Genomic DNA, 25,169 nt, shown 5'->3' with positions numbered 1-25,169 from the left:
AATAGGTTTATGTTTCGTTTGGATATTTTAGATAAATCATGTAAGTTTCGTTCAATTAAGATTCTAAAAATAAATTTATATATTTTTGCGTTTAGGATATTTAGGACCCTAAACAACCTCGAATAGACAAAATATATCGTTGGTTGATTCATTTGGTTGTTTCGGATGAAAAGTTCGAATATTCCCCAGTTCCAAGTCTAAATATGGTTTTACGCTTTTTTAGCGTTTACAATATTTAGGGCTCTAAACGACTTCGGATGAACAAAAAAATATCATTGTTTGGTTTGTTTAGTAATTTCGGATTAACCGTACGAATTTTGTATAATTATGAGTTTGAAAATGGATATACATTTTTTTTAGCATCTAGGGTTTTTGGGCTCTGAATGACCTCAAATGAACAAAACAATATCATTAGTTGGTCGTTTCAAATTAATCGTACGAGTCTTGTATAATCCCGAGTCTAAAAGCAATTATCACACTTGTCTTTCAATCGTCACTCTTATCAAAATATATCCTACAAGTTAATTTTTTCGCGATTTTTGTCATCCGTAGCACAATTCCACTTTGCGCGCGTTAGTGTATCCGTTGTGATCTTCAAGCGCAATCAGAGGACAAAAATCACAAAAAAGTAACATATTGAATATATTATGTCAATGTGACAATTAAAATGCAAAAGTGATAATTAACCATAGATACGTAATTTTATTACAACTTTTCCTGTTAAAAGATAAGTTGGATGAACAACTGTCACAATCATTGGCACATGAAATAAAATTAAAAAAAAAATAATAGAACATAGAATCACATAAAAAGAGTAATAATTTAAAATATGTTAATAAAAAAAGTCTATAGTAAAAATCTATTACAAATTTACACAAACTAGTAGCGAGCTGTTAATTATTTGATTTTTTTTTTTAATAATGATAAAACAATTTTTATTTTATTTTCTATATATTATATATACTATTAATACAATTATTAAATTTTATTATTGTTACTAAAATTAATAAATACTCCTTCGGGTTGTAAGTCTTTAGATTATAGGTGGATTTGCAAGAAGAATATGTAATCAGATTGGACAATCAATAAGTTTAATGTTCGATTGATTATCCAAAGTTTTAGACAAAGGCAAGGAATCAAATACTTTGATATTTATGCTCCAGTAGCTCGTATGACTATTATCATGTTCTTAATTGTTTTGGTATCTATACACACTTTAGTTATCCATCAAATAAATATTAAAACTGCATTCCTAAATAGAGATTTAGGATAAGAGATTTACATAAAACAATTAGAAGGTTTCGTTGCTTCAGTAAACAAGTATTTGATTTGTAAGCTTATTCAATCATTGTATGATTTGAAACAAGACCAAAACAATAACATCAAAAGTTTGATGAAGTGCACGTCTCGTGGATCTATATTGTATCAAGAGGAAAAATCTGTATAGTAGGTTTGATAACAACACAAATAGAGTGATAATTTTTCTTTATGTTGATAATCTGTTAATATTTGGAACGAATCAAGCTCAAATGAAAAAAAAAAAAAAAAAAAAAAACTAAAAGGTTTCTATCATTCAAGTTCTCGATGAAATACATGAGAGAGGAAAATATAATTCACTGAATTAAAATTAACATAGAATCTAAAAAGATTGTGCTTACACAATCACACTATATCAAGAACATTTTCAAGAAGTTTAGCATGGAGAATTGTTTCTCGTTTAGTACTCCATTTGATCCAAATGTGAAGCGTGTTCCCAACGAGGGAATACCTATCTCGAATCTTGAGTATGCAAGTGTCATTGAATGCTTGATGTACACTACAACAAACATCATACCAAATATTGCATACGCAGTCGGAAGGTTGAGTAGGTACTCTAGCAAACCTAGTACTCACCGTTGACATGCTCTTAGAAAGACATTTAAGTACCTGCAAATCGAATGCAGACTATGGTTTATCATATAAAGGATTTCCCTTGGCATTGAAATGATATTTAGATGATAGTTGGACAAACCATGCTGAAGATTCTTCGTCAATTAAAAGTTAGGTGTTAGTTTTAAAGAGGGGTGCCATTTGTTGGGCTTCCAAAAAACAAACATCTATAGTTGAACTATAGAATATTAATTTATCGCATTAACCACAACTGGTAAGGAAGTAGAATGACTTCGTTACTTAATTTATGAGATTCTATTGTGGCAAAAAAACTAATACCACCAATTTTGGTTCACTGGGACAGTAAGGATACTATGTCCAAAGATTAGAGTGAGAATTATAACCGCAAATCTTGGCATATGGGTGTGAGACACAATATGACTAGAGACTTAGTTTACAAATTGTCAATTAGGATGTGATTAAATTTCACCTAAATCCATTTTATGTAAAACACCCAATTCATTCTTAATACAATACTAAGAGCAAAATTCAATGCGGAAAGCTTACGTATAATATATTGAAACGCATACATTTACATAAATTACCAGTAAAACTCTGTGTAAAAAAAAAAAAAATGTAAAATAATATGAGTGTTATATATATTTAATTATATACATTTATTATATTATATATTTTATAGTCAAATTTAGTTAATTAAACTATATATATAATTATATAATTATAATTATAATACTCCCTTCATCCTGATCAGATAGACCGTATTTTAGGCAGTGTAAATGAGTAAGTTATTAATAATAAGTTAATTAATTTTTTATATGAGTATTATTGTTATGATTTAAATATTTTTAACATTATATTTCAATAAAATATATACAATATGAATATTATTTCACAGGTAATAAAATTTATATAATACAAAAAAAATAAAAGATATATTTATTTATTTAGATATAGATTAAAATATTTGTTTATCGATGAAAGATAAAAATAAAGGAGTTTTAAGTGGTCCATGTATACAAAATTAGAAATGTAATTAAATTAGTTTATATTTATTAAATATATTTAAAATAATAAATTTATGAATCATCTTTTATGGAACGAATCAAAATAAAAATGAGTAACTGTAGTGGAACATAAAAACCGTAAAGGAACATAAGAACTGTAAAGTTCTATAAAAATTAAATAAAATTAGTTTCAATCTAATAGTTGAACTAATCCAATAAAAACTCAATTTTAATTAATAAAACAAATTTATATTTATTCTGTTTATTTAGTAATAGTTACTTATCTTGCAATTTACATCTCATAAATAAATTGTCTCAAAGATTGTTTTGTTAATAAATTATTCAATTTTTTGCGTAATTTTATTTTTATGTATATGATATATATAATGGTAAAATCATTTTCTTTTCTTTTGGCACAAATACAATTCCCTCCTGTTTTCTTTACCAAACATACTGTTACTCACAATTAAAAATTTGAGCTTTTGTAAAGGGTTAATGTACCGTAACAAATTATTGTGTCACACAAAGTCATATTGTTACCATTTATATTGACACAGAAAAAAAAAAAAAAAAAGTCAACTTTTTTTGTCTTATAAAAATATATTCGTAACAAATACAATTTTGACGAAAAATCGTCTTATATATATTTTTTACGAAGACACACTGTAACAAAAAGTATCAATATTATAAATTAAAAAATTATTAAAATTCAATCTAAAATTATTTACCAAAAAAATAAGTACATTGCTTTCCATTACACTATCAAAGCTTATTTACAATAATTTTTAAAAATCAAAATAAATCCAATTTAAAAATTATTTACAAAAAATAAAAAAAAATTGAAAAGCGTGAAAACGCTTTATATGACTTACCTATAGGTTAATATATACAATCAAAACACTTAGAAATTTTAAGTAACATTCTTAATTGACGAAATTACAGAGTAGCCTCCGATCCGAGCTGTCATTGCCTTCACCAATTCTCCGCCATCGCCTCCATCCTCGCTCCGCCGTCGTTGGTGGAAGGTAGCCCAAAAATCATCATTAACTGGCAACATTCACCACCTAGGTTCGAAGACGGTCATTCGCGCTGCATTTTAGGGCACAAAATCGACGGGTGAGTTAAAACGATTAGTAAACCTAAGGTATTTGTGTGTTTGAGGTTTTTCTTTTTAGTGTTTTATACTTATCTAGTTGACGCTCATTTGTTCGATTAAGTTTTTGCAACATAATTTTTTGGGTTTAAAACCTAGGTTTCCCATCGACGGCTTAAAATTCAATTTTGTGGCTTTTGGATAACATTATGGTTGAAATTATCTGTTGGTAATACAAAAATCAAATGGGTAGAAAGAAGTGGTATCAGGGCTTTAGATTTTCCCGAGAAGTGGAAATATTACCTAATATTTGCCATTTGTACATGCCTTGTCTTTCCAGTCTTGTAACTCTGAAGTCTCCTAGATTTATAACTTGTTTTTTTGATTGAACTTATTTCATTTCTAGATTAAACAATTTGAAGTTTATGTAATATTCTATGATTTACTTATAAATAGTGCCAAATTAATGCATCAATGGTTTTATTATTATATTAGAGCTTTAGGTTTTCTTAGAGGTTTTTATCCCCTTCTATTTATATTGGTAATGCACTAAATTCTAGTCTCTTGCATTTTTGAAACTGCATTTTAAGATGAAAGTAGTAAACTAAACTATTTTGTTGAACGTAATCTACTCTGCAAAACCTAATTTGAGTGCCTAAATGCCATTTTGCTTATGATAATAACTATTGTGAGAGATTTCATTGGCAGTGTGTGAATCATCAATGACAGATCTCTTACACTCAAGAATTTATGTTGTCTTTTTTCTCCTCCCTGGTGCACTTTATTGCCCAGGTCTGTACTTATCATTATCTTAACATATTTTACTGGCATGCCACTAGTCATCTGGATGCATTAACGCCCCCATTAGAATCGACTTATGGACCTAAGCAACCAAACAAAGGGCAACCTCTAAATGCAGGAAATATCAGATTCTGAATTTACACAGCTGAATTGGTTCACACCGTGAACAACATAAGAGTGAATACTCAATTTTGTATTCTAAACAAACACTGGTATCAAAGTAATTTTGCATTTTCTTTGAAGTATTGCCGAAGCTTGATTCTTCATATTGGATGTTTAGTTGTTGCCAACATAGCTAAAATAGCAATTTTATGGTTCATTATCATGAAATAAGAAGTTTAGATTTCATCATGCTTGATGTGCATTTGTATTTAACTACACTTGGTTACTAATAAATGTGATTGAATCAATCAAATTAGATGTTGAATGGTGTGTTAGCCTACTACATAGAATATATGCTTCATTTTGAAGTATTTGGAACTTGAATATGACTTAGTAAAGCTGTGATAATAAGAAGTCAGACATAATCATATATTATGTGAATAGATTGTTGATTGGTAAATTAACAGGAAACTGAGCTACTACGTTCTTGGGAAAGAACAAAAACCATAGTTGATTAAACGTCAAGTATTATGAAGTGAAGGTGTATGTTTGGTTAATATAGTTTTGTATTAGAATGTTAACCTATGAAATGGTGGCTCATGGTCAAATTTTTCTATTTTATCATTTGGTTTGGGCATCAAATTAAGAGTTGTTCTTTGATTGATCACTTTTTGAAGAATTGAGACTAATGGTGGGAAATTCGGAGATGTACATGAGGAATACTAGGAGTAGTGTTTATTCACTTATTTCAGTGGGGTGATTTAGTTATCTAAGATAAATTACTAATAGGACACTACACACTCATTGTAAATTTTTTTATTCTTACTCTATGTTTAAAATTTATTTACTTTCTCAAATTTATATCTGACTTGCAATTAATTGAATGATTGAGCCAACCAACTAAGAGAGCAAGTACGCTAAATGGCTTGAAATATTTGAACTTGTGATAGTAAATTTGTGTTATTTCAAGTGGAGGGTTATATACACAGCCACATACATGCCAACATAACTTATGTCCGATACAATCTGTTTACAATGTCATAGGCAACTGGGAAACATTATGCTTTAGTTAAAGAAAAAAATAGCCGAATGAGGTTTAGAATGTTGGTCTTATTCTCCTATGCTAGCTCAATTTTATTTTCTCGATCAAGTAACATGTTTGGTTTCAATGTGCAAGTATATAGGACTATAATTGAATTATAGCATCTTTGAGTCCACTATGTGTTTCTTGTTATATATATGTTAATTATGGATATATTTTATAGGATAGTTCAATATATTTCACTAACTGGTTGTTTAATAAGAAAGAGAAAAAATGTGTTGTAACCTTCGTTGTCATTGTATTGGTGGTTTTGATAGTTCATTTGCCTCTTATTTTTTAAAATTGATTTGTCCTATGCTTTTGAGCTTTTGTTTTCTGCAAGTAGTAGATATTTACTTCCTTATGCATTCGCACTATATTTTCTATTCTCCAATAGGAATGGTCTAGCATGGCGAACAATTTGAGCGTGAAGGTGCATAGGGGCTGATATTGTCTTTGGAGATCACTTACGGCTAGAGGACCATCATTTTACCTGTGTCTGCTTATGGTTAACAACTTATCTAAGTTATTCATTCTTCTTATTTTATGGCCTTTAAAAATGTTAATTGAAGTTCATAACAATTTGAGTATTATAGCGGTACAACACCATGCTTAAGACTTATAAAAGATACAGATTTGGAGTTAACTTTCTCTTCGGAGAGATCGAACAAACTTGATTCCGCTATAATTTTTGGTTTGGTGGGGCTGTCTAATGCAAAGTGGTATTTCTCATCATAATGCATTTGTACATATTTTTTGTTCCCAATCCCCACGTGGCTATGTTTCTTATTTGGTTGCTACTACATTACACACTATACATTGTATTACATTACCGGTTGTTTTATTCTAGAACATTATGAACTTTTTAAGGAACATGCAAGTTTTCTTGAAAGGATAGGAATCTTCATGTCCATAAATAGTTGAAAGTGGAAACAGATAAGTCAAATTATTGTAGCATTTGCAATATATATATATATAACTAGCACATAATGCGTTGTCATTTACCGCTAACTATGTTGGTGGCTAGTTGATTGAATTCTTTCCAAAATTGTTTATTAGATGGATAGGACTTGGATAAAAGAAACCAATTACACTTCCAACAAATACTTAGACGGAGTGATCCAATTCTTAAGCTATGCTTTCAATGGAAAAACTTTAGGATCACTTGTACACTGCCTTTGTAAGATTTGTGGCAATCGTCTAAGTTATAGTCATAGGGAGATCTTGCTCCACTATATCAGGAACGGGTTTAACACATCTTACAAGGTGTGGACTTGGCATGGGGATACGGGGGGTGAGACGACCACTAGAAACTTAGTTGACGATGTGATGACTTCTTAACGGGAAGATGAACTAGACCTGCTTCTGCAGTAGTGTTAGAAGATCTGCAAAACAACCTAATACCGGGGTGTAAGAAATTGGGTAGGTTATCATTTATTGCACGCCTATGCATTTGAAGGTTTTGTGTTAATGGTCAAATAAATCATTTGAACTCCTGCTAACCTTGTTAAGGGATGCTCTACCCGATAATGTGGTGTTGCCGAAGAACTACTACGAGGCTAACAAAATAATAGAAGATTTGGGGTTTACTTGTAAGACTATAGATGCATGCATGAACAATTGTATGTTGTTCACCAGAGAGGATACAGATCTTCAGGCTTGCGTTATATGCTGTGAAAGGAGGTATGTCGAAGGTACCTACCTCCACCATGTCAGTGACAAAGATGAGGTACTTTCCGTTAATTCCCCGATTGTAGCGAATGTTCTTATCCTAAAAACCAATAGCATCGATGTGGTGGTACGCTGAATCTTGTGTTGATGGTGGCGTTTTGCGGCACCTAGCTGATAGTTTTGCATGGAAAAGGTTCGATCTTCAAAATCCTTTAGTTTTCGGTGACATTCGAAACATATGATTGGGGTTGGCATCCGATAGCTTCAACCCTTTCGGTAACATGAGTGTTAGTTATAGCATATGGCCAGTGGTGCTCGTGATCTATAATCTACCACCATGGCTATGCATGAAAAAACCATCATTCCTTATTTATACAATAAATGATGATCCTAAAGGGCCAGACAATCGGATCCACATGTCTCTGTAGCCCTTTGTGCCTCAATTGAATGAATTATGGGACATTGGTGTGAGAATGTTTGGTGTAGTAAGTGAAGAGTATTTCCAAATGCGTGCCACCTTATTATGGACAATTAGTGATTTTCCAGCTTATGCTATGTTATCTGGATGGCCAACATGTTGGGGAAATGCATGCCCTAACTGTGGTGTGCGGACGCACTCTACTTATTTAAAGAATGGGCACAAATTTTGCTACTGTGGCCATAGGCGTTTTCTGCCCGACGGGTATAGGATGTGACGTGATCGACATTCCTTTGATGGAACAATGAACTTCGAGGCCCGTATCACATGCATAACAGTTGCTGAGTTACGTGATCAGTTGAGGGATGTTTTTACTGTCTACCTTAAGGAGGATTTGGTTACACAACACGCGGCATAACAATCTAAAAAATAATGTTGGGGTGACCAAAGAGAAACATCGACATGGAAGGAAAAAAAACATATTTTCAAATTACCATATTGGGCTGATCATGATATACGATATAATCTTGACTTGATGCATATTGAAAAGAACGTTTGTGAAAATTTCTTGTATACTTTGTTGGGCACTAAGGGGAAGACAAAGGACAAACTTAGTGTGAGAAAGGACTTCCAATTGATGAATATACGGAATTTCTTGCATCCACTGTCCAAGGCTAATGGTAGAGTTTATTTACCGGTAGCTGCATACCAAGTCGTATTCTAAGAAAAAAAAACCTTGCTATCAGTTTTAAAAAATTTGAGACCTCCGGATGGTTTCAGTTCTAATTTATCTCGTTGATTCAGACTTGAACAACAAACAATATGGGGTTTGAAGAGCCATGATTGCCACATTCTCATGCAGCGAATCCTTGGTGTTGCAGCCCGACGGTATATTGTGCACTTCCTAACCCATTTTTTTTGTACTATTGATACTATAGTTGTATGACTTTGTGGTGACAAATACTTTCTATTCTTGTAAGGCTTTGCCCAAAGACATTGTTGTATTGTTGATGGAACTATGTGCCTTCTTCAATTTAAAGTGTTCAACAAACAACACATTACGTGATCTTGAGAAGCTACAAGATAGAATTGCTCTGAAGCTATGTCACTTAGAAAAACCCACCTTTTTTTTCGACGTTATGGTGCATCTTCCTATTCACCTACCGGAGGAGGCAATGCTTGGAGAACATGTTCAATATAGGTGGATGTATCTAATCGAAAGGTATTTAGGTACTCTCAAAAGATATGTACGGAACCGTGCAAACCCGGAGGGTTCAATTGTGCGATGATACCTCATGGAAGAGTGTATGACATTCTGTTCGAGATATCTTGGAGATTTAGAGGCTAAAGAGAATTGAAGAGTGAGAAATGACAATCTTGGATCAACAAGAGGGCGTGGTCTTTTTGGGACCCGGTGCAACCTTGATTTCATCCCTTTGCAACAAATACATGAATACATATGAGGCAATATGGAATTTACTGGTATTGGTCCACTTAGAAGGTATGTATCTTTAGTTAATACTATATTGGCTTATTATGGGTTACCATGTCTAAACTCTGCGGCGACTCCTATTTCTTCCGTAGTGTGCATTTTGAAAGTATTAAGAGAATGCGACCCAATGCAAGTCCCTGAGAAGTGTAGTAGATCCACGACAAACAATTTCCAGGGTGGTTTTAAACTTATGTGCATACATGAACATCGCAAGTAAACGTTTTGGGGTACAATAAGCATTGAAGACATTTAATGTGGATGGAAACACACTTAAATTGTGTATAGGTAGAGGATACTACCCACAATTTCGATGGCATAATCACTGCCTATATGAAGACATTAGCACAAGGACCTTGCACACATGCAACAAGATTCACATCTTGCATAATCTCTGGAATCCGCTTTCGAGTTAAATCAAGAGATGAAGGAAAAAAAACTCAATGTGTTGGTGTGATGGTCAATGCGGAGACCATGAGCTACGCATATGCAAGAGACCTAAATCCTTGTGCAGGTTCAGTCGCATATTACAGGTTAGTAACTTACATTGTAGAAGTGGAGTACAGTAATGAAATCCGCTTTCTTCTATTAAAATAGGATTGGGTGGACCCAGAGAAGGGTGTTAAGGATGATGAGTATGAGTACAAGATGGTTAACTTCCGACACTTGATGTACAAATCAAATCTACCAACAGATGAACCATATATCTTAGCTACGCAAGCAAGATAGGTTTGATACATCATCGATCCTATAGATGAAAACTGGAGCATTGTTGTTCCGATGACTATGAGAGATATCTATGATGTTTACACAACCACGGATGATAATTTCAGCACAAGGTTTAACGTTGACGATGGTTGCACATCTAAGGGGTGGCTGATTATTGGTTGAGGGAGGATAAGAGGGGCTTGTAGTGGAAGGTGAAACAAATATGAATGTAGGCGCTAGCCTAGCATAGAGGGTTGAAGTGGATTTGTCTAAGGAATCTAACTATGCTTTATTGTAATAGAGTGTGGTCCTTTTCGTAGAAATGACTTTTTGGAACCCTCTCGTATTTTTGGAGTTTTTGTTGCATTATAAAGTGGGGAGGCAATAATTACGTAGTAGGTGTAGGATACCTCAACGTCATAAACCGATATTCAGATACCTTCATGTTTCTTAGTTATATTGATACAATAAATTGTCAATTGTGTTTAATGCCACTCCAGTGTCGCGATATTGGACGTTTCTCTATTTGCATGTTTTATGTGTGTTTTCATTCTGTTTACTCATTGTATATTCACCTATGAACATTCTTTACTTAAAAATACATATACCATCTTTGATTTCAGGAAATGGCGAAATCCAACCGAGGAAAAACAACTGCTTCTCAAGATCTTGTTAGCTCACCACTGCACCATGAAACTAGGGCTCTTGCCTATGCCACTTCATCACCATCGGCTAAGGTTGTTCCAACTAAACCTTCTCCCTTACAAGTACACGAACTGGGGCGCACGTATCACATCTTCTAGACCGTTTACGCATGATTACCAAAGAGTGGGAAAAAGAGCGTGACGCCAGGTCGATATTAGCTACAACTCATTCCATAGTCCGTTGGAGTCTTCTTCAGGGATCGCAAGCAACGGATGAGGAAGAGGTGCACACTTTTTCTCTTCTCTATTTTGAAAACTACGACTATTTAAAATGCTAACTGAAGATTGTCACAGTCGGATCGGAGGATGACGAGACAATTGGTTCAACTGAAGATCAAGTTCCAACTAATTGCAATCTTGATGATGAAGGGGAAACACACCAAGCAGAGGCTGAGAAACTCCGGGAAACATTAGGCAATGACATTCGCGAAGGGTAACAATAGTAGAGGATGATGATACAACTACCTCTATATGTTGTGTTGCTTTGTCTACGGATTTGTTCTCGCATGAATATACAACTAATAAAGTAAATTAGTTGTTGTTGTTGTTTTTTTTTAAATATATATTTTTATATTATAAATATAATTTTAAAAAATATTATTATCACAATAAGTATGTATTATTGTCGTCTTTTCTTTTCAATTATTGAATACACTATATTATCATTACGATAACGGTGAAATAGATATTTAAATATATATTTTTTGTTGAACCATAATTTATATTTATTTATTTATTTTAATATTTTTTCAAAAATCGTAAATTATATTTTTTATTTTATTTATATACGTATTTACTTTTTATTTAAAAAGGTTATATAAATAATAATAATAACTAATAAAGAGATATAAAACTAATTTGATATATTGAATGATAATATAATACTAAAATTATAAAATTAAAATTAATAATTTAGAATATAGTAGTATTACATATGTTACAATACTTCTACATTATTAATACTTATATATTATTTATTAATATTAAATATTATTTTATTAATGATTTATTATTATATTTATAAAATTTTTTGTTTGATATAAATTTATATAATTAATATATATTCAAAAAAAAGTTATTTGACAATCCTACAAAATTCATATAAATCTATAAAGAATTCAATCAAATCCGTAGAAATCCATCTAAATCAATTACTAAAATTCATTAAACTCAACGTAGACTCTGTGGATTTTCTAAATTCATATAAATCCATAGACTTTTTAAAATCCAAAAAAATCCATTAAAATCCCAATTGAATACACCCCTCAGTTTAACATTACCAATCTTGCAGCTTGTATATGCCATTGCTTTTATTTTTTTTGTTGCATAAGCACTATTAGTAAGACAAGGGTAAATGTACTTGTAGATAAAGGCTAAATGTAAAGAACCTGATAGCTTGGAAATTTGGGTGGCATCCCACATTAAGGGACAACAAGCCGACAATGAGATGACGGATGATATTTTGGTAACAACGCCTATTTCATAATAATTACACAGTTTTTTGTGTTGTCATCCCTTGCATGATGTAATTACATTGTTATTCAAACTCATTGCATTTTGCAGAAATATCTCAATTCTGAACTCAACAAAATCCTAGCAGACAAGAGAACACCAGCCATCTGTGAGTCTTTGTACTGACGTGCTCTTGTAGGGAAAAGAAAACGACGATCATCGGTTGATAGTGCAGCAACCTCTGCCAAACCTAAGACTCAGTTCCCTAGCCTTGTCGATAGTGAGGCCATGCAATCACTAGTAGAGAAATTTCACAATGGTATTGTTGAGATGAAGGTACCCTTGTCTGAAATTAAAGCTATTTGGGACGAAGTGGCTATGGACAAGGCAAAAATTTCTTTGTGGATGAATTCCTCCACTGAACCATCTCCACAAGCCCCGGTAAGTATGGTAAATTATCTTTGTAATGTGGGTGGAAAATGTCGACGCTATTATTATGATGTGAATGCAATGTTTATTTTAAGGGGAACTATCCGGTTGGTTGGAAGGAAGGGCAAGATAGTGGAACCTAGTTCACTTGAATCGATGACAGTTTGTGTTATTAATATGATTGATGTCAACAATAATGCCGCATATTGAGTTCATTATAAATTTTAATTTGTTGCATGCTCTTAACACAAATGCATGTTGATGATAGTAAGAAATGTTCTGGCGTAAATTGGAACATGTGTTCGTTTGCTCTCCCAAGGACTAGAGAAACATATGGTTGGCGAATGAGTGATGTTAAGCCTCCCTACACCCAGTTCGTTTTCACTTGATATATTAGTTGTTTATTGTGTAGCTGTAGAGCGTGAAATGGACATAGGATGGATCTTGTGTAAGATTGTTATACCTAACTTCTGATTATATTGATGTAGGGCATGTCTATTTGCATTGAAGATAGTTGTATGGTCGAATGTTATTTTTAGGGCTTAATTGGTGGTTATTTGTTACTATTTGAGAGTCTCTGTTCTTTTTATGCTGAAGGATTGATACTTGGGGTATATTTTTAGTTGCTTAAGGCTAGACCAGCATTTATTGTGATGATTTATAAATATTTGGTTATCGGTGTTAGGAGAGTTGTTTCGTACTTCCTTGTTGTGTTTTGAATTTTCATAATGTTTGTGGATCAACCTACTTTATTAGTACTTTATTCAGGTTTAGACGTTGCTATACTTGTTTTTAAGATAGGGTCCATAGATGTAGTTGAAACGTAACTTTTTTTTTTCTTAGTTTTGAAAGTTCCAATTCCTACGATTTGCTTGATCATATTTATATATTTTATTATATTCATCTGTTTTGTTTATAGAAATGCACATTCCTCGTAACTAGCATTTATTATTGTTAATGTATATGTTACAGTTGTAATGGTCTCGGAGATTGCACTTATCCTCTCAACTAATGTTGGAGTGAAGATCCTCTGTGAGGTACTCGACGGAGATAATATCGAGTGGACTTACAGGGATGTACGAATTATTTATTTATTTTATTTTTTTGGTTATTGGATTACTTTAATTTATGTAATAAATGCTTATATGTCATTGCAAACACATTGCAGTTGGTTCGCCGCCCTTGATTGCCTCTTCCGTGATTCTAGACTCGACGAGCTAGGTCGTTTGTAGTTGTGTTTGTCAGCTGCTCTTAACATCGTACTACCGTATGATATTGGATTTATCTATTTATGTATTACTTAGTTTATTTGGGTATCGTTAGTAAGCAGGTTGTTATGTTTCCGGACGGCTTGGTGTTTTATTGGGATGTTGTAAAGCACTATTGACGCCTAATATTATATTTTTGTCAGGACTATGAACATCATTGGAATGATGTTGTGTATTATGAACATGGATTTAGGAACTATTATGATATGAAAATGCTTTCAATTATTTGTCACACATATTAATCCGTAACAAAACTAGTATTTCACACGGGGACACTTTTTTTTTATCGTATTTTTAGTTATGGACATGGCTGGTGCAAATGGTGTTTTATGGTTGCCTGACTTTTGTACCGAGTTTTTGTTTCGGACATATTTTGTAACTACAAATTTATTTGTTACATGACACTACTTTTGTAATGCATTTTTGTTACGGATAAAGTTTGTAGCAATAAGTCTTTTGACAAGAGTACATATTTGCAACGCATTTTTTATTCCGGACATACATCATAACAAATATTTCTCTGACATGATTCAACTTTTGTTGCGCATTATTTGTTACGGATATATGTCGATCCAAAAACATGATTGGTGCTTTTGTTACATACAAAAAAACGTAGCAAATATAATTAAGATGTGCTTATTTTAAGGGTTGATCATCAGTTATTTGTTATGGAATTTTTCGCAACAAAGACTTTTTGTACCTCAACTTTTCGAAGTGATCAAAATCCGTAACAGAGTTGACACAAAAGACTTGCACGAAAAATGGGTTGTTGATACGAAATTTTGACCGCTACAAAAAGTCTATTTTTTTTTTGGTAATGACTCTCCCATCTCCTTTCTTTTCCTTCAATAAGATTTTTCTGCTCGATTGAACCAAATATACCTTAAGAGTAAAAGAATGTATGAATGTTACAGGTCCACCTCCTTTTGTCATTCTCGAACACTTAACTTGTTATTTGCCTGGGATATAAGAATAGATTTGGAGTTTAAAATACTCTCCCTAGTCCTGTGAAATTATTACTACAAAAACTTAACATATTTGTAATAGAAATTAGGGATGAATGACGTTAGTTACAAAAACTCTAAGGACGGAGTTTAATAAATTTTATCCCTAATACCGTCCCTAGGGTCATTAGTAACAAAAAAAGTAGATTTAAAGACGAAATAATTTCATTACAAAAATATTATTTTCTTATAATATATATAATTTTATTGGAAACAGAAGACTAAGAAATAATGATATATGTCCAGAAAAATTATATAACTTTGTTTGGACACATAAAAGAGTAAAAAAAATAATAATGTTATAATATTAGATTGTGATATGTAATTTTGGTTGAACACATAAGACTAAGATATAGTAATATAAAAATTTTATAGTATTAGAGTGATATTGGTAAAAAGTAAAATGATACTATTAATTTATTAATGAGTTGATAAAAATATTGTAGCAAAATTACTATTACTTATTAAGATAGAAATAATAAAAGAAAAAATGTTGATAATGTGTTTTTATTATAAGTAGAATATACATAAATTTAAGGTAGAATAAAAAAAAATGAATACCAATATAATTTTGGCGGACTGCCTAATAAAAGTTGAATTAAATGTGTACTTAATCAATTAATAAACTAATTTTATGTAGAATATATTAGTGTTAAGCATGAATAACAATAACTACCATAAACTAACCTATTCATCAATGCAATATGATAGCCAAAAAACAATAGCTACTGAGGAAAAAAAAAAAATAAATCAAAAGAAGACACTGAACAACCAAAGTAGAAACTAGAAAGCATCTAAAGGCAAATGATACTATGGGGAATTTACACTCTATGGAACTACTTACTTCAAATATTTGAATCAAGTTGACGGTAAGAAATGAAGCAGTCAGTGAGATTTGTCGCCGCTATCATAATATTCTCCATCCGTGTCGTAAAAGTGTTCCTCATCCTCATCCTCGTCCTCTTCCTCATCGTCCTCCCCATCGTCATCATCATCTTCCTCATTATCACTACTCTCATCTTCATCTTCCGAAGCATGACGTCCTCGAAAGCTCTCTTGAATTCGATCCCTAATGGCCGTTCCCTAAGAAATAGAAGTTCCGTGAGCAAAGGTAAGTTTAGTATAGAGAATGAAATTTTTCAAAAAAAATAAATAAATAAAACAACGGTAGACAGTAGAATTGCAGTAAAAAAATAATTTAATAGAAAATGAAATTTTCTTTTGGTAAAACATATAATTCCGTTTGAGAAATGTAAAAAATATAGCAGACTTGAATATATCAATCAAGAGAAAATGATGAATAAGTAAGAGGGGAATTTAGTGAGTGCAAATCTGTGAAAATATATTGTTGGCGATATTTTTTTTTTCATAATAAATTAAATACAATATTTTCTAACACTAAATTAGCATAATTTAAAAAAACATAAGAATTAAATATTTAAATGATAAATTAAATATGATTTTTTGTAATATAAGAATAGTGTAATTTAAAAAATTATAAAAATTAAATAATAAATAAATGCACAACCATTTCTTATTATTCATTCCTCCCTATTTCTATGAATATGGGCAGAAATAGAAACAAATAAAGATAAATTATTAAATTCTCAAATTTGATTTCTCTAATTCAAACAACAAAAGAAATATTGATATTTTCATCTGTACCAAAAGAGTTGGCTCAACTTAGCATATATCATCAACATATTTAGGTGTATTTGTTTGCATTTTCACAATTATTTTGATACTATGCAACTTCTAACATATGTATATATTTCATTCCCGTCTATACTCCCGCTCATTATATCATATTTAATATTTATTTTTTTATTTAAAACATTATATTCAATATATATGTAAATATTTTTTAAAAGTTTCAAGTTCGAAACACCACTTCAAAATGCTTCGAAACACATGGTCCTAGGTGATTATTATCTCATTGATGATAGGGATACATAATAAGATTAAAGTCCCTCGAGACTCTTGCTAATAAATTGATAGTCCTACTCCATAACTAAGGGATTTCTTAAGCCTAGTATTACGATGGTTAAAATAAATGTAGAGGTTCAAGAAAGCCATGGGAATTATAATAACGAGAGAGTTGCTCACCATTTTATGACAACCTTCCTCAAACATCTCGAGAAATCCAGCAACCCATCGATCGGCATTTTCTACCCAAACATTACGTTGAATGCTGGCCGTTCTTGCAACAGTTTGTATCTGTAAGATGAAGTTCCAAGGATTGAAGAGTGCAGCAAAACATTATAGAAGAAAATTAATGGGTGATTTATTTACAAATGTATACAATATACTATATGATCAGTTATTCAGCTTAATGACAAATCAGAAAAAGGGAATACAATTCAGAATCAAGACTAATGAAAAGGGACAATGAATGCAATTTCTATTAATAAATGACATCAAGACATGTGCAAAAATTTCAATGTAGGTTGTGATATCAAAAAGAAGTGATAAATCTTGGAACTAAAACTATAAACAAGCATGAATTCAAAGGAATAAACAAAGGGTCCGATAGAAATTTTAACATTGTACAAGCTGTGAAAAGGAATATGTAAGAATAGAAATAAAAGGATAAATCATATGGATATTATTGCAACACTCCCAGCTATGCTAGTTTGTATATCTTTTCTTCTTTGCATATGAAATACCTATAAATATTGTGGTTGAAAATTTTGGGTTTGCTCTACCTAGATTTTGTAATGAATCATGATAAGCCGAACATTTCCATGACATAAAGACATACCTTTTCCTCTACCTTTTCTTGCTGCTCCTTGACTTTCTCCTGCAACTTCTTCAGTCGCATGTTTACCCTTAGTCGTTTCTCCTGTAATATGTGAAACAAAAAATATTGGAATGTCAAGCATGCTATTACTAGAAGGTCAATGGATGATGCCACAATGTTTAGGAAATTGTACTTTAACATAGCTAAGATTAAGCTCCTTTCTGGAATATCCACGATCCAAATTGCGCATAACATATTGGTTATAATCCTTCACTATCCTCATAATTATGTCAGATGTTGAAATTCCATCAGTCCTCTTAGTCTCTTTAAATCTTCCCACGGCTTTTACCTATATATCAAATGTGGGGAATATAATCAGGTGTTGAAGAAATGTGAGGTTAAAGATCTTCAACAAAAATATAAAAGGGAAATTAGTGAAAACTGAAGTTCTGAACTTGAATCCCAAGCTTACAAATTCATAAACATCATTTGCAGCTCCACTTGCATCGGCATAACTGCAATTGAAAGTTTACAGCATGTGAGGGAGGTAAATAAGCTAGATGCAAAATCCATCGAAACTACTTTCTCTGGCTGCAAACAACAACCAAAAAAAAAAGAACAAAAGAAAAGGTTGTTTGCATCTCAAAGTACTCAATATTGGTTGCATGAATTTATTCATACATTTACTTGCAAAAGTAAGATTAGTTTGTAACTTCCCATATTAAAGGTTTACTTTTGCAGTAAACAATAAGTATTGAGTAAAAAGGCAAGATTAAGAAAACTAGAGTTGGCAATTGCTAGACAAATTCAATGGAAGAAGAATTTGCTAATTTGAATCAATTTAAGGAGAAGAAATTGTCTAATAGATCTTCCATAAGAGCATATCTAGGAAATTGCTAATTTGAATCAATTTTATTCGTATTTCACTGATCTTTCCATCATCTTCATACAAAAATAACTGGATCAGAAGAAAGTCCTGTTTTTCTAAGCTTCCCATGACCCTCAATTTCCCACTTTCCATGTGAAGTTCATCAGAGGATAGCTTCCCCAGAAAACAAGTAGATGAGTAAATAAATAAACATCTCACGGAAGAGAATCATGAGCCACATAGTCTATTCTGTGCTTGTCCAGAAACTCTTGTGTCACTACCCATGGCGCATCAGGAATGACCTCATCTACCCACCTGCAACAGAGAAAGCCCAAAGATATTCAAACTGTTTAAGATATATATATATATATATGTATGTATGTATCATATGCATGTAAAGGTTTGAAAAGGAACAAGCATTAGCTTCAAAATACAATAATATTAGAATTACTACAACTTCGCTGCACTAACAACCTTTTATTCTGCCACTCATGCTCCATTGAATTTGTCTAGTGAAAAAATAGATTAACATTATTGATTACAAGCAACAAATTTTTATCCAATCCATCCTACTATGATGAAATCAGTAATGTGTAAGAACTTAAATATACGCATTGCCAAGAATCAGACAAAGGCATAGTGAAAAAACCGAACTTGCAATGGCGAAGAGATTCATATCGTTCTGCAGCATTCATAACTGTCTTGCCTTTGAACTTGTGTGTAACCTCATCATTGCAGCAGCCTACCAGCAAATATGCGTTAGGAAACCTACATAGATAAACAGCGTATGTTCACTTTCTCAATAGTAATGAAGGCAAAGGATTTGAAACAAGTTTAAGTCCATTAATTTTGAAAACCGGAATGGAAAGCACTTGATTCATATGTTAAAAGCCAATCCATCAATAATTAAAAATGCACGGCCTCAAACAAGAAGAGTACAACAGAGAGATTCCTCAAACAACATATTAAAATTCCAAAACAATATATTACCTCAAGGAACCTATTAAAAAACACGATGTCTCACACAATTCTCTCATAAATGAAGACAAGAATGAAGAATAACCAAAAAAGTTCCATCGCCAGGCAAAATTCGGAGAGGAAGGGGAAAGTATCAATAGAAAACATTCAGATATCGTACAGCTTTTTCGCTTGTTCAAGTGAGCGCGCATGGCCGAAGTGGAAGAGGTCGTAGATCCCGTCGGCGTAGACTCGAATCGGGCGATCCGACGAATTAGCAGGAGCTCCAACGGCGTCCTTGTTGGTTGAGGTGGCCTGTCGGCGGTCCTCCGATGTTGCAACACTGCTCTCGCCCATCGCAATGGTGGCTGCAATCTTCCTCCTCCTCCTCCCCGCAATAAAATCAATCGCCTTTTTTTTTTCCTTTTTCTCTTTCTGATTCTTCTGCAGAAATAACAGAAAAAAAAAAGAGGGAACCGAATATTGCTCGTTGCCACCGCTGAAATTCCCTTTTATACTCTTTTTTTTTTTTTAAATGTAAAGCATTTATAATTACTGTATTATGGTATCACCCGGTTGAACCGTTGAATGGTTGGAACAAATCTGATTATTATTATAATCTTAATTTTTTTTTCCTAAAATAAGTTTTATTTATAATTTAAAGTTGGGGTGGAATCCAATCCCAATCGTTTATCGAATTTAATATTGAATTAATTGTGTAGATTAAGTCATGTTTGAATTGTCTTTTTGTCTAATTTATTTTATTAAATTCAGATATTTTTTAGGACAGTTCTTCTCAGGATCTCATATTCAACAACACAAAAACTCCATTGCGAACAAAGCTTGAACAGAACAATGAAGAAGCGTTTGTGATCGAAAGATTCTTTTATTAAGTTTATGTGTGTTTCGAAGAAGATCACACAGTTGCACGAATTTTTATTTCATGTATTTGCTTTGTGTAAAATCAAGAATTATTCACGTGGTTCATATTATGAATTATTAGGACTACAAAGTTATTAGGATTACAAAGTTATTTTTGTCCAAATAATTTTGTGGGAAGCATTTGTAATCCATCAAAAAGAAAGGGCCAAGATCACCAGAACGCCCAACGAAGATCTTGTAACCAAAGACCCAAAATTAGTAGACCCTTTCACCTTCGTGGCCTGGCGCAGCCTTACAGCAGCCCATAAGAGTACGTTCGTGTGTGGACTCGATCAAAAATTAACGTGAGGAGTTTTTATGTCGGAGGAAGGTCAAGTATTCGTGGAGAAGGTCCAAAGAAAGGACCAGATCTTTTTACCTTCTCAGCTCGGCCCAACCTTATAGTTGCCCATAAGAGTAGGTCCCGGTATGGACTCGACTAAGAAGGTGATGTGGGAGTTGTTTTGTAAAAGGAAGGTCAAATACTTGTGGAGAATGTCCAAAGAATAGAAAAGACCTAATGTAAAATAACCCAAAGCAAGTGGCCGGTGGCCCAGCAGCTCCTTGGCCCGTTGATCCGCTTGCCCATTGCCTATTGAGGCCCAATCCGGTTTGAAGGCGGCCCAGGTAAGAAGACCCAGTCAGAAGGTGGTTAAAGGAAAGTTGAAGTTGTTGGAGAGAATTTAGGGATAAAACTTTATCCAACAAGATTAAAAACATAACAAGGTTCTAAAGGGAGCACACCAGATTCAGAACACACAAATTCATCTTTCGTCTTTTTATTAATTTTTTTTACTTTTTTCTCTGTAATTTTTTCTTTAAGAACAACCCTACTTTTTACAGTTTTTTTTTTCATCAATTTCAACTTCTTTAATCTATTTGTTTCTTTTTCAACCTTTCCTTTGCATTATTATCTTTATTTTTACCTTCATGCTATGTTAATTATTTGGATATCAGGAAATAGCCCAGATCCTTTCTTGAGGAGGCCGGAGAATCCTACAATTAAATCAATTCCAACAAGCTTTTCCAATTAAGCTGTCGGTGGTGGTTTTTTTACGAAAACAATTTTTCTATATGAATGTTTTTAAGATTTTTCTATAGATAGTAAAATTTCTAATTAAATATCATGCCATTCATTTGTAGCTCAACCAAGCAAGCTCATGAATTTGAATACAACCCACAATTTTCTTTAAAATGTTCATTGTGTGGTTTTATTACTTAAATCCTCCACACAAGCCATATGACTAAGTTGTATGTTGGAGTAAGTTGCTACATTGTTTAGACATGAAAAAAATCTTACCTGTAACACTATACTCAATTGTGTGGGCATCAACACTTGAAAAAATTTGCTAGTCTATATAAATTAAATACATAATTTGCTCTCAATTTTTTTTAACATTAATATAGCGTCACTTACCCTTAAAAAACAAGTTAGGGCTTCCTTCCAATAGCAACAGTGTGCCAAAAGATTCTTGAACCCTCGTTCCAATGGAAGTACCTTTTCATCAGAGCAACACACGAAGATTATGAAACTAATTTCATAAATATTGAATACTCAATTAAAAAAATTAATAATTTAATGTGCTATTTCAGCTACATAAAATCATTTCCATACTAGGAGAATGAGAGTGCATACACAAACCATGGCACAACATATTCAACAAATCATACCACTACTTCAACATATTCAATAGAAAACAAGAGTGCATATATGAATCATGCCATATTCAAAATAAAAAGTTCTACTTAAAGTGTAAAGGGTTTCATTACCCAATATATTCATCATAGAAATTCATTTTAATTTGTACGTACTCTCTAAATGTTCGGATGATGATCTTTTCTTTGAGCACCAATACGAGTAGATTGGACCCATATTCATACAGTATTGAATTAAAATTATGAAAATGAAATTAATATATCCATTTAACATAGAGATGTGTGTTTTTTGTGAGAAATTCTTAAAGTAAATTGTGAAACTCATAGAATAAGTCGGGTCATAGTGGTATTCAGTTTCTATATTTGGCGACAGATTAAGTGGTTGAATCTATGATTTAAAATTTTACATAATTATAACATTATGCTAATAAATCAATGATATGTGTAATATAATTTTGAATTGAAAAAAAAAAAGTAAGGCCGAGTGATCTGATCAGACTGTAACGCAATGTCATGTGGTTGAAGATAAACTTCATTTGTGAATGTCCGCATAATAAATAATATTTTTATACATGTTTTGAACATTTAGAATCTTTATAAAAAAAATGGTAATTATTTAGCATTGAAGTCAATGCTATGTAAAATAAATGTTAAAATGGAATTAAAAAAACTGTTATCGAGGGATTTGATCTGGATGTACGATAAAGCTATGTGGTTGAAGATAAGACCCCGTCATCATTAACTGCATAATGAATATAATCTCATATAAACTTAAACAAGTACATTTTTGTATAGTCATTGTGTCAATAATTATATATATATAAACCTATTGTCGAGGGATTTGATCACGTTGCACCACAAAGCCATGTTGTTGAAGATGAGCCTCATTCATTGGTGACTGCATAATAAATAATATCTTCCTATAACATTTGAACAAGTAAAATCTATATCTAATAATCAATAAGGGTGTGTTTGTTTGGGGGATTCTCCCCCAAATACACTATTTATTCTATTTTTTTTCTCCAAAAACATCAAATTAAACACCTATTTTTTATTTTTTATATTATACTAAAAATCAATTTTACATTCAAAGCATCACATCAACACCTATTTATATCACATCATACAACTATTCAAATTCAATTTTTTTTTTTACTATTCAAATCCCAACTCAAAATCCAAACCCCCAAACAAACACACCCTAAGTAGTTAGAACCTGTGTCTCAGCTAACGCTAACACCTCGTGTGTGTGAACTATAGATTGTTTTTTTCTTCTTAAGTTATTTTCCAATACACTTTTGAATATTTTACCGGAACGGATCCTTGCTTTATTCTTTATCCCTTTCACTTGGACATCAACTTCTTTATTCGAAGCAGACTGGGTGTATACATTCAATTCGACATCCTCGTAATGCAATCTTTCACTATCAACTTTATTATTCAATAACTATTCATTGAAGTTTTTAATTGCCTTTATGAATGTTATTTAACAAACTCATAAGTTTATTTATTCTCTGATGCTCGTGTAACTATTTTATTGAAGAACATACTCGAATCCTTGTATCGGACACTTAAATCTTTCTTCAGGTCATCCATGTTGTGTTCATTGAAAACCATCCCACTATGCGAACCTCCTACCCTTGCACCCTTCATTCACTTTTTCATTATATATCAATCACAAATACTTAAAATATTATTTTCTGTAAGAATTTTAAGACCATGAGAGCATAATATCCCGGGAAATTCAAATTTCTTGCAACCACAACAAATAGTTTCATCGGACGAGTTGTATGTAACAACATGATCGTCCAAGATAACTAACCTGATACTCTGTAACAGTATCATGTATGCTATTTAAGTTTTGAACAATTCATCTTGAAATATCTTAAACACTTCCGGCGTATACAAGCTTGCAGTATGTTTCAACAGTTGAATTGACATACATAGAACTGGAGAATTGGTACTTGCTTTGAAATCAGCCTTCAATTTTTCATAATGGAAAATTTCAAGAAAAATTTCAAACCTTTTAAAAAACTGACGCAAGTTGTTCTTATATTTGAGATACTTTGTGATGACACTATTGATATTATCACTACGTTATGTCGTAATAATATCAGCACAGAAGAAATGTCGACCATATACCAATGCTCATTTTTCTTTAATTTCGTATAGTCCCTTTAACCAATCATTTTCTAACAAATCATATATTATTAACATTTTTTTCCATCCCTCCAAAACTCTTCTTCCTTAAAGTCGTATATACATTTCCTGAAGTCTTGTCCAAAGCTTTTATGTTGGAAAAAAAATACAACTCAAATGTGTGAAATAAGTAACCTGTGATGAGTCTCGGGCCACTTTGAAGCTAATGCATTTGTTATAGCATGATTTTGATCATTCAAAATTGTAATCGGCTTTCTTCTATACATTTTGCTAGCAAAAGTGTCAGACAACCACTCAAATGAGGGAATAGTCTCATTATATGAAAGTGCTACGTCAAAAACTATTGTTTTCTTATGATAATTAACACCAACAAACAAGGCCACTGGACAATTTTCCTTATTTTTTCTATATGTAGTATCGAAACTAACTACATCACCAAAATCATCATAGTCGGCTTTCATCTTGCCATCAACCCAAAATATATTTGTAATTAAGTCATCCTCGTCCACTTGAATCGAATAAGAAAAATTAGGATTTTTACTTTGACATCCTTGCAAATATTCTAGCCCTTCTCCAGTATCCCCAACATCTATGTATTTTGTTCTTTTGGATCGCAAGTAAATTTTATAATCTTGGTGGATGAATCCTAAGCTATCTCGGCTTCCTGTTTCTTTAACCATAAGAACATATGAGATTTTTGGAGCGAATCCCACACATCCAGACATGTCAATTGGAGCAGCATGAACATCATTT

At 32.3% G+C, this 25,169-nt stretch overlaps 1 protein-coding gene and 1 long non-coding RNA gene across 4 annotated transcripts; one reads left to right on the top strand and one right to left on the bottom strand.

Annotated features, from left to right (window-relative positions):
* The first annotated feature begins 3,829 nt into the window (after positions 1 to 3,829).
* LOC127247851 (uncharacterized) lies at positions 3,830 to 12,773 on the top strand. 3 transcript variants are annotated; one of them, XR_007837938.1, is made up of 6 exons: positions 3,830 to 4,010; positions 6,369 to 6,479; positions 10,881 to 11,185; positions 11,256 to 11,394; positions 12,328 to 12,426; positions 12,525 to 12,773. It is a non-coding gene; the product is annotated as an uncharacterized LOC127247851 (long non-coding RNA). The 3 variants fall into 3 exon arrangements; XR_007837936.1 differs by lacking the exons at positions 12,328 to 12,426; positions 12,525 to 12,773 and having other exon boundaries at positions 11,256 to 11,474; XR_007837937.1 differs by lacking the exons at positions 6,369 to 6,479; positions 12,328 to 12,426; positions 12,525 to 12,773 and having other exon boundaries at positions 11,256 to 11,474.
* A 3,087-nt stretch (positions 12,774 to 15,860) lies between these two features.
* Positions 15,861 to 20,148, bottom strand: LOC127247087 (choline-phosphate cytidylyltransferase 2). Its single transcript, XM_051268792.1, has 8 exons — positions 19,861 to 20,148; positions 19,377 to 19,490; positions 18,942 to 19,037; positions 18,327 to 18,369; positions 18,048 to 18,203; positions 17,876 to 17,956; positions 17,221 to 17,331; positions 15,861 to 16,197 (listed from the first exon to the last, which is right to left on the bottom strand). The coding sequence occupies exons 1-8, from the start codon at positions 20,034 to 20,036 to the stop codon at positions 16,000 to 16,002; spliced, it is 975 nt and encodes a 324-aa protein (XP_051124749.1). The 5' UTR covers positions 20,037 to 20,148; the 3' UTR covers positions 15,861 to 15,999.
* Between the last annotated feature and the right edge of the window lie 5,021 nt (positions 20,149 to 25,169).

The sequence above is a fragment of the Andrographis paniculata genome, unplaced genomic scaffold, assembly GCF_009805555.1.
Source record: "Andrographis paniculata isolate CXL003 unplaced genomic scaffold, ASM980555v1 Contig32END, whole genome shotgun sequence".
Lineage (NCBI taxonomy): Eukaryota > Viridiplantae > Streptophyta > Magnoliopsida > Lamiales > Acanthaceae > Andrographis > Andrographis paniculata.
This window is presented reverse-complemented; position numbering and strand designations above follow the sequence as displayed.